A 10334-nucleotide genomic window follows, 5' to 3' on the forward strand; every position below is an offset into this window, starting at 1 on the left:
CAGTACGAATCCATACCTATTAGGGCTCTGACTTCCTTCTGTGTATTTGGAACAGACATGCCAGAAATGTGCACTTTCAGAATCTGCAGCTAAAAGCAAATCATCAAGGGCGTCGAGCTGCTCTTTCAAAGCTCTACTATAAATGCTTGGGCTTTCAGTATACCCTTGAGGTGCCCGAGTAAATGTAAATGAACGTCCCCCCAAGGTGAACGCAAACAAATATCTACTCTCTTTGTGTATAGGAATGCTAAAGAAGGCATTTTTTAAATCCACAACGCTGAAATGCGTAGCCGTAGCAGGGATCATTGTCAGTATCGTTGTTACATCAGGCACAATTGGAAATTGTGGGGCGACAACTCTGTTAATAGCACGAAGATCAATTATGAACCGGTATGGGATTGCATTGTCGCCTTTTTTATATACAGGCAAAATCGGGCTGTTACATAAACTACCTGCAATCTCCTCGATCACCCCACGATGCACAAAATCGGAGACAATGCACTTCAAAGCACGCTCACCCTCAACTGATATTTTATACTGCGGAATGCGTGGTAATTTAACTCCATGTTTCAAAACTATTTTAACGGGCTCAATCTGTAGTACCCCGACATCATTGTCGTCAACCGCCCATAAACATTCCGGAACAACGCTAAACTCAGGAGGCAATGGTCGAGTCAAAAACTGAGAATTGGGAAGTTGCTGTGGTGGAACCGTCAATCGTACTCCATCAGAGGAACAATGAATTACTGCATTCAGTTTCTTTAACAAATTTAACCCCAGCAAATTCTCTCCACAGTTCGAAGTCAGAAGGAAAGGGCAATGGTCCGTAAAGGGACCCAAAGAAACAGACACCGGCGAAGAAACCGGACAGCAATTGGTATACCAGAAAACCCTACAGAAACATTTGTTTGCCCTGACAGTGGAATGTTTGGAACCCGGGAATGATCAATGGAGCACTTCTGTGCTCCAGTGTCTATCAAAAACTGGTGTTTCCTATTCAACACTAACAATTCAATGTAGGGGCCTTTCTGATTAACGGGAATAGGTGAAGGTTCCAAACCCTGCTTCGGGCAGTCCTAACGAAATAAAATGTCGTCGGAAGGAAGCTCTTCAGAAAGATAGGCAGCAGAAGGGTGATCAAATATGTTTCTCGAGTCCACACTCGAAGTCTGATTTTCCCGTGAAAAAGGTTGCTGAGGATCTTGTAAAAACTGACCTCTATCAGAGCCCCCTGCTCCAGGGCGACTTCTAGGTCGTCTACCCATACTCCCAAACGCATTGTTTGACCTTTGTCGAAGGACGGGGCATTGTGCTCGCCAATGACCTTCCTGGCGGCAATAGGCACATTGATTAATATTCACAGAACTCAAAGGAGCGTTTCCTTTTGGGGCATACTGACTTCTGGTCTGTGTCGTACCTCCTCTGGGGTTTCTAACAATTTGTTGTAATAATACTTTAGTCTTCAGATCTCCTTTCCTCTTCTCTATTTTCTCCTTTTCATTATTAACACGGTTCTCATAGTACTGAGCCATGTGCAAAACTTCAGATTGAGATTTTGCCTGCCAAGCGCTCTCAGAGGACATAATCTGTGACTGGATGTCGGGCAACAATCCACTTACAAATTTGTCCACGAACAACCTTTTCCCAGACTCTGTACCCAAGTCCTGTCCACTGAAGTCACAAAATACCTGTTTGAATCTATTAAAGAATTTGGTGGTGCCTTCAGTTTTTCCTTGAACACAGGCCGTAAGCTTGTTCCAAATAATTATTTTCTCTGGAATTATAGTTTTTAATTTTGCGATAATTCTATCAGGCAAAGTAAGTATTACCTGAGGTGGTTTCTCACCAGCTGGTCTTTCCCCATCAAACCTGGTCATGTTAGCCCACGTATCTCCCAACCCTGGCACATCGTCTATTGTCTGAACGTGCTTCCATACATCTACGGGTAGGAGTACAGGGAATAGCAAGTCAATAACACTTAAGGTGAACACAGAGGACTGCAAGACGGACTCTATCTCTTTGTAAAACCCTGTCAGGTTTTTCCTGATATCGGGAACTGATTGTTTAATAGTGTTCAGTTCCTGTCGTGAAAACGGGACGTGAACATATTGCGATACATAATGCGCAGGGATATCCACAGCGGGTGCACCAGTCCCAGCGTTAGCAGGGATCTCAACCTTTGGGACAAATGTCGGAGGAACCTCTCTCATAGGCAACTGAGATATAGGTAATTCCGACCGCTTACTAAGCAACAGAGCCAGGTCGAGCGCTAAGGCAGTCGAATAAGTGTCGGGTGAAAAAGCCCTTTTACAAATTCCCAACAACTCTATAGGACAACTAACCTTCTTCCTTACACATTCTTCCTGCCGGTACTGTACCATTACCTGAATCACCTTCCTTTGCATTTCTACTGTATACTGACTATACGTGTCATATACTTCATCTGGCGGAATCGATGAATCCGAGATCCATCGAATCGCATCTTTGGTACAAATTCGTACTTCCTCAGGTGCCGATCTACGACACGGAAGGAACCGTTTCTGCACATACATACTGTCGTCTTCATCATCCTCATCTCGTGACTTTTCAAAGTCCCTCCTATACTCAAACAATCTTTCAACATGACCATGTACTTTGTTCTCTGTGTCCCTCGAAAGTGCTAAAGCATTTAGATCCCTCACCCCTTGTGGGAGATCCGAATTTTGTAATCTACCCCACATCACACATAAATGAGTCCCCAAGCCTTCGATAAAAACATTTTTCTCGGGAAAACTATTCAAATTTGATAATGTAGAAAAAACATTAACTTGATCACCTTTCTCCATACAGTGCTTAGCCCATGCAAACAATTCCCGTTTCTTATCTGCAGAGAAAGTATTACGAGTCACAATCTTTGACCCCGCACCTTGATCAACTTCAGTCAATACGGGACCACTCGGGAGGGGAGGTGTGGGTAAATTTAATAAGGATGCAACTATCGGCGCAGGAGGAAGGGGTGGTGCGATAGGTGGAGGAACAACAGCTAGAGGAATAGGAACAATAGGTTGTACAGGGGAAACAGGAATAACAGCAGGGACAACAGCAGGAATGGGCAGAGCACCCGGGAGAGGATCATACGGAGGTGGCGCAGAGGCACCAGGCCTGCGTTCGTTTAACAATTTTTCAATAAATTCCTCAGAAACATGGAAATCTTTAGAGGGATACATTTTCTGGATTCCAAGTGAAAAAGCCCTATCAATATTTTTAACTGACTCTGAATGTTTTTTCTTATCATAAAACAACGCCTTTTCGGCATTTGTTTTATGACGGCGTGCATGTTTATCCCTACTTTTAAGCTGCTGTAATGCTTCTTTTTTCCAATTCTGCAAAACATCAAAGGCTGCAGGTCTGGCCTTCTTTTTTAGCAAAACCGATTCTAGGTATTCAATACGGGGGATCTCAAAACTACCATTGATTGGCCACTGAAATTCGGAGGCATGTCTGGTTTGTCTGTGCCAAATATCATTAAATACTATACTTCCAATGCCATACTTACAGTACATAGTACATGCCGGCGACCCCTCCTGTGGTGCCGGGCGGCTAAATTCCAAAGATTGTCGATCGCTGCGGAACAGAGCCCTAAAGCAGCTAGACAATTTCCCAGGCATTTCACAAAAAATTGGTGTTACCTGGTCAATAATTGTGTCTGCATATACAATACGCCAAATTCAAATTGTCAGGGTTAAATTAAGAGCCGGGTCACGACTGCACTTGACCAAACCTAAGGAGGACCGTACGGTTTACCAAAGAACTTACCTAACGAATTTTACCTTGTGTTTGGTGGTTTCGACAAATCTGCCCGCCTCAAAAAATGGACCCTCGTCAAGATGCCGTGTCAGACCACACGACTGTCGTCCAAGGATCGGATCGTGCAGCGCTGCCGAGGTATCGCGTCTCATTCAGTCGAGCCCGCAGTATCACACCGTCCGATCCCGGTTCGATAGTCTGCATCAACCTTCCATGATCCGGCATTAATCTTGAGGGTCCCTATTCGGGCGCCAACTGTGAAAACATGAAAATAATATGAGGCCGGGAAGCCCAAAAGAAACACACCAACACAGGTTACAAAGAACATACAAGTGCTTTATTTAAAAGCTACAACAGTTACCAAAGTCAATTGACAAACGGATAGCTATTCGGCTCTCAGAGTAACGTAACGAACTTCAACGAAGGTTCGATGCATTAGTAAGAGAGACCGTACATTGGAATACTTGGGTCTTTTATATGATTTGTCCAGCCCTTGGCCAACCCTTTCGCGGGTTAACCATTCCTGGGATCGGGCCTTAGGGTTTCTAGCCAGGTCAATCCTATAATTTATGCGTTTTGATCAGTTTCACTGATATAGTTGTACATTTACACATAGGTCAGCAATAGGACAAGGTCTCAGTTCGCGACCCCAACAAGTGGCCTGCAGGCATATTAATTATTCGTGTGTACGGAGGTCACAACAGCCAGAATCTTACTCAGTATGTCATTCGGCCTCCATTTTGATGTTCAGGGTGACTTCCACAGTACAAGAGAACCTAAAATGGCGGCTTAATCCAAGATGGCGACTTACATTACTTTCTCTAAGGTCAAGACCTTGCCGCGGTGTTTATTCGCATCATGTTTTAGACAACTTGGCGTAGGCCAATACACATACAATTGCTGTGATAGGAGGCATAATATTATTTCAATTCCGACACAGTGACTGTGGCAAAGTGCAGCAGCTGCCCCTGAGTCCTCTAGGTGCAGCAACTGTGGCGAAGTGCAGCAGCTGCCTCTGAATCCTCTAGGTGCAGCGACTGTGGCAAAGTGCAGCAGCTGCCCCTGAGTCCTCTAGGTGCAGTGACTGTGGCAAAGTGCAGCAGCTGCCCCCGAGTCCTCTAGGTGCAGCGACTGTGGCAAAGTGCAGCAGCTGCCTCTGAATCCTCTAGGTGCAGCGACTGTGGCAAAGTGCAGCAGCTGCCCCTAAGTCCTCTAGGTGCAGTACAAGGAGTGACTGAGGCAACGTGCAGCAGCTTCCCCTGGGTCCTCTATGTGCAATACAAGGAGTAACGGGGGCAAAGTTCAGCAGTTGCTGCTGAGTCCTTTAGGTGCAGTGCAAGGATTGACTGAGACAAAGTGCAGCAACTGCTCCTGAGTCCTCTAGGTGCAGTACAATGAGGGACTGAGGCAAAGTGGTGCAGCTGCCCCTGAGTCCTCTAGGTGCAGTGACTGTGGCAAAGTGTAGCAGCTTCCCCTGAGTTCACAGTGAGTGACGGAGGCAAAGTGCAGCAACTGCTCCTGAGTCCTCTAGGTTCAGTGCAAGGATTGACTGTGGCAAAGTGCAGAAACTGCTCTTGAGTCCTCTAGGTGCAGTACAGGGAGGGACTGAGGCAAAGTGCAGCAGCTGCCCCTGAGTCCTCTAGGTGCAGTACACAGAGTGGACGAGGCAAAGTGCAGCAGCTGCCTCTGAATCCTCTAGGTGCAGTGACTGTGGCAAAGTGCAGCAGCTGCCCCTGAGTCCTCTAGGTGCAGTACACAGAGTGCACAATGCAAAGTGCAGCAGCTGCCTCTGAATCCTCTAGGTGCAGTAACTGTGGCAAAGTGCAGCAGCTGCCCCTGAGTCCTCTAGGTGCAGTACACAGAGTGGACGAGTCAAAGTGCAGCAGCTGCCTCTGAATCCTCTAGGTGCAGTGACTGTGGCAAAGTGCACCAGCTGCCCCTGCATCCTCTAGGTGCAGCAACTGTGGCAAAGTGCAGCAGCTGCTTCTGAATCCTCTAGGTGCAGCGACTGTGGCAAAGTGCTGAGGCTGCCCCTGAGTCCTCTAGGTGCAGTACAAGGAGTGACTGAGGCAACGTGCAGCAGCTTCCCCTGGGTCCTCTATGTGCAGTACAAGGAGTAACGGGGGCAAAGTGCAGCAGTTGCTGCTGAGTCCTTTAGGTGGAGTGTAAGGATTGACTGAGGCAAAGTGCAGCAACTGCTCCTGAGTCCTCTAGGTGCAGTGACTGTGTCAAAGTGTAGCAGCTGCCCCTGAGTTCACAATGAATGATGGAGGCAAAGTGCAGCAACTGCTCCTGCGTCCTCTAGGTTCAGTGCAAGGATTGCCTGTGGCAAAGTGCAGCAACTGCTCCTGAGTCCCCTAGGTGCAGCACAAGGAGTGACTGAGGCAAAGTGTAGCAACTGCTCCTGAGTCCTCTAGGTGCAGTACAAGGAGTGACTGAGGCAAAGTGTCGCAACTGCTCCTGAGTCTTCTAGGTGCAGTACAAGGAGTGACTGAGGCAAAGTGCAGCAACTGCTCCCGAGTCCTCTAGGTGCAGTACAAGGAGTGACTGAGGCAAAGTGCAGCAACTACTCCTGAGTCCTCTAGGTGCAGTACACTGCTCCTGAGTCCTCTAGATGTAGTACAAGGAGTGACTGAGGCAAAGTGCAGCAACTGCTCCTGAGTCCTCTAGGTGCAGTACAAGGAGTGACTGGGGAAAGTGCATTGTGCAAAGTACACCGCATATGTCACACTCATTAACACATGTTCAGATGCAATTGTGTTTTCTTTGTGTAAAATAGCAATTCATTTTGTAATTGCTGTAAGGTAGTAATGTCTTGGACATGGTTCGTAGTAAGTCACAGAAACACTCAGTTTCCACCTCTAATGGTGAACTTTGTGATGTGGGCATTTAAAGCAAATACTACACGACATTCATTTATACAGAAGTCCACCAGTTCTATTCTAACTTCTTGTGCCTGGCAGGCGCCTACTTGGGTCATTAATGGCACACACATATACCTCCCTGACAGGATTCCCGGCTCTGTCCGTGGCACCTCGAGCCACTCCTGCTCTTTGCTTCCAATTGCATGCTGGAACTTGTAGTATTGTTTTTTTTCCCATTGCAAGGTTGGACCTACAAGTCTGAGCATGCAGTGTGAGAAAAAGAAACACAGGCCTGGCTCAAGGATTCTGCATGGAACTGGGAAACTTGGCAGCTATGCATACAAAATAAAAAGTAGAAGGAGCTGGTTCTTATTGACTTACATAAAAAATACTGTACATTCCCATTGCCTCCTCCTCTTCAGCACCTTGCCGTCCTCTAACCACAAAATGAGGGTCTAGGTTGGGTGTAGATAAATGAGCTTCCCCTTGTGGAGGAGTTGTCTGCAAGTTGCGCGCTGTCCAAGCCCCGGAGAAAGGCTTGACTCGCCTGCTTTAATGGTAGGGCAGCACGAGGTAACCAGGACGATGGTCAGGGTCACACCATGATGACAAATACAGAAAGACTACAGGATGGAACATTCATCGTTACTCTAGAGCAGGAGACTGCAACCTGTGTCTGTCCAGAGGTTTTGGACTACGGCTGCCACGAGGCCTCACCATTTGCTGTGCTGACAACCGCTGATGGGAGTTGTAGTCCAAACCAACTGGAGAGCCCTGCACTAGAGATTAAAAAGTGTTTGGGAAGCAAAATAAGACACTTTAAAGAATATTCTGGATGGATCCCACAGAGTATTTGCAATTTTGGTCTAAGGGAGATTGAGGTGTTATGCCCCACACACCGCGAGTAATAAATAATAAGCAGCGCTCAGATGCTTGAGGGTTCGTAGCGCTATATAAATGCAAAATTATTATTATTATCATTTATTCTTATGGACAGGGAGAGGGAGAGAATGTGGGTGTGTGTGTGTAGGGATTCTCGTCGATCTTAAGGGCAGTGACCTGCTCAAAGGGAGAGGTGTTACGCACCTGGCTGTCTTGAAAAGGCTTCCTTTTGATTGGATGGCAGTTTGGTCACATGGAAAAGGCTCTGGTCCGCACCAATCAGGAATGCCCCATGTAGGCCCTGAGAGTCAGAGGAGCCAATGGTGCATCGTGTCACATTTGCCCATTAGAACCTTTGCCTCTAAGTACGGGGCCAGGCGGCGGAATCCGTTCCCCTCTGCCCCCTTGGCAACCCTTCAAGCCGCTAAACTGTTGCGCCTATTTTCTGTAATCGATTTTTCTAAACCTCTGCCACCAGAGGGCACAGAAGAGCCCTTTTGCTTTAGGGACCCCCGTCCCCATCATTCCAACTGTCTTTCAAAGTCCTGCTGTTTCATGACATTTTGTACTGCTTATTTATTTAATTGTATTTATTTATTTATTTGTAAAGCGCCGAAAACCCGCAGGCACAGGGCGCACAGGTACACAGTGGGAAAAACATGAAGGGAAGGAGACAGGGGGAGGCAGCAAAAGGTAAAGGCATACTATGGGCGTCGGCTTCAACTGAAACCCCTCTTGGCGAATTCTTCGTGCCCGCCCCCATTTCTTTGGAGGTTGAAGTTATTTATATTTGACCAATGGGGACATGCACTGCTTGGAATGAAACGGGTTGTCTTCTGATGTATTCAGTTGGGACCCGAGGACTCATTTATATCTTTGTATCATTGGAAATCTCGAATGAAAACTTAATGAAAAGAAAAATCATGGCCGGCAGTGCATAATCCAGACCTGTTAATTCCAGAATCATAAACGGAAAAATCCTTGAATTTGAGCCCATTATTTTATTGATTGAAGATGTCATTGACTTTTGTGAGGTCTGTTGTTGCCCAGCTGACTTTTTCAGTTCACTTTTAATGTCTTCTTTCATAGATGGATCTTTATAGAGCCGCCCAGGGGGGCATCTATTTCCTGATGGCGGCCCTAGGAAGTCTGAGCAACTTCTCCACCCTGATCTGCCTCACCCACTGCATCATCAAGGAAGGCAAGAGCTGCATCCCGGAAGTTATCCTGGCCCACATCTCTGGTTCCAACCTATTGGTTTTCCTAACCAGGGTGTTGCCTTCTTCGCTTTCGGCCTTCGGGTTCCGGGACCTCTACACGGACGTGGGCTGCAAGATCAACATTCTCATTTTCCGGACTTGCCGGGGCGCCGTCATCGGCTTAACCTGCCTCCTAAGCTGCTATCAAGGGATCACCCTCAGTGCAACCAGCTCAAAGTGGATGCGTGTCAAGGCACGGCTACGGGCCTACATGCCCATCATTGTGTATATCTGCTACCTAGTCAACATGGCGTCCAATTTAGACGTTGTATACTACGCCGTATCACTCGACAATCGTAGCATTGTTCCATACACCTATAACCTACGATATTGCCTGGTCATCTATCCAAACAAAGTGATATTTGAGGCCATGGGACTACAAATCTTTATCCAGGATCTGGTGCCCGTGTTGGCCATGGCCGCCGCAAATGCCTACATCTTGCTGGTATTGTATAGGCATAAGAAGGTTCTCCGGGGCCTCGTGCAATCGGATCGTCAGAGGGGCAAAACAGCCGAGTCTCAGGCGACCAAGACTGTTGTCATCCTGGTGACGCTCTACGTGACCTTCTATGGAATCGACAACGCCATGTGGCTATACCAAACGGTCTCAAACGAGACCCTCGCTCTCGTGACCGATGTCCGCATTTTCTTCACCATGTGCTACGGCTTTGTCTTTCCCGTGGTTACGGTGGCTTTCAACCCAAAATTGAGGAACACCATGAAGGTCCTGAGAAGGGAACGCGAGCAAACACCACAAAATCATGACATGGGCACGTCCAGCTGTGCAAAAACTCTTTAGAAGCCTAAAATACCCCAGATGATTAGCCGTGTAACAACAATATCGAGACCACCAGCTTCTGAAAACCAACATTGGCAAAGCAAAACAGTTTTGCTTTTTTGTGTGGCCGTGATAGTGGCATTTTCCAGGCATGGCCACAGCAGAATTACCCGTCCAGAACATGCAAAAAAGTGATTACCTACGCACGTGACGTCAGTGCCTGGCAAACGCCTATCCAATGCTAGTAAACAACCCAAACCTGTTGGCTTGGCTAGTTCTTTTGTAGATCAGCTTTCGGCTTGATCCGCCACTTGCCATTACCTACACGCCCCGGATTATACCATCACATTCTCGATGCCTACATTTCTCATCTCTTCCCTCCTTGGTAGTGCTGGGCATCGCTGTCCTATCCCCACACCTTCCTCTCCTCCGTCACTATAGCCTGGTTTCTTTCTTCTTCAGCCACTCACTGCAGTCTGATTACCCCACGAGAATGCACAATATGCCAAGGAACCGGCGCCGTTACACGGTTCTATGTTCTTTCATCGTCAGGCAATATTACGAATGCCTTTTAAACGAGTATAACTCATTTTTGTATTGGGGGTTACCAACCAAACCCCTCCTACTCCACTTATTTTTACCTATTCCATACCCCCAACCTCTTATCTGCCCTTTGCCAGCCCTCCCAAAAATGCTGTTTAGCTTTTTCGTAATTTTGTACACGTTTAAAAGCCAGTCTTAAAAATGACTGCCGATGAAACGACG

The 10334-nt window shown here is 47.1% G+C and overlaps 1 protein-coding gene across 1 annotated transcript; it reads left to right on the forward strand.

The window, feature by feature from the left end:
* Positions 1-8663: 8663 nt before the first annotated feature.
* Positions 8664-9590, forward strand: LOC138520249 (olfactory receptor class A-like protein 1). Its single transcript, XM_069632713.1, has one exon. It carries the CDS (start codon positions 8664-8666, stop codon positions 9588-9590), a length of 927 nt encoding a protein of 308 aa, XP_069488814.1.
* Positions 9591-10334: the final 744 nt, after the last annotated feature.

Source organism: Ambystoma mexicanum, chromosome 13, assembly GCF_040938575.1.
Source record: "Ambystoma mexicanum isolate Mex_15411 chromosome 13, UKY_AmexF1_1, whole genome shotgun sequence".
Lineage (NCBI taxonomy): Eukaryota > Metazoa > Chordata > Amphibia > Caudata > Ambystomatidae > Ambystoma > Ambystoma mexicanum.

Bases quoted from the DNA above. Each gene is read 5' to 3' on its own strand.
- LOC138520249 (XM_069632713.1), top strand. From the start codon at position 8,664: ATGGCGGCCCTAGGAAGTCTGAGCAACTTCTCCACCCTGATCTGCCTC.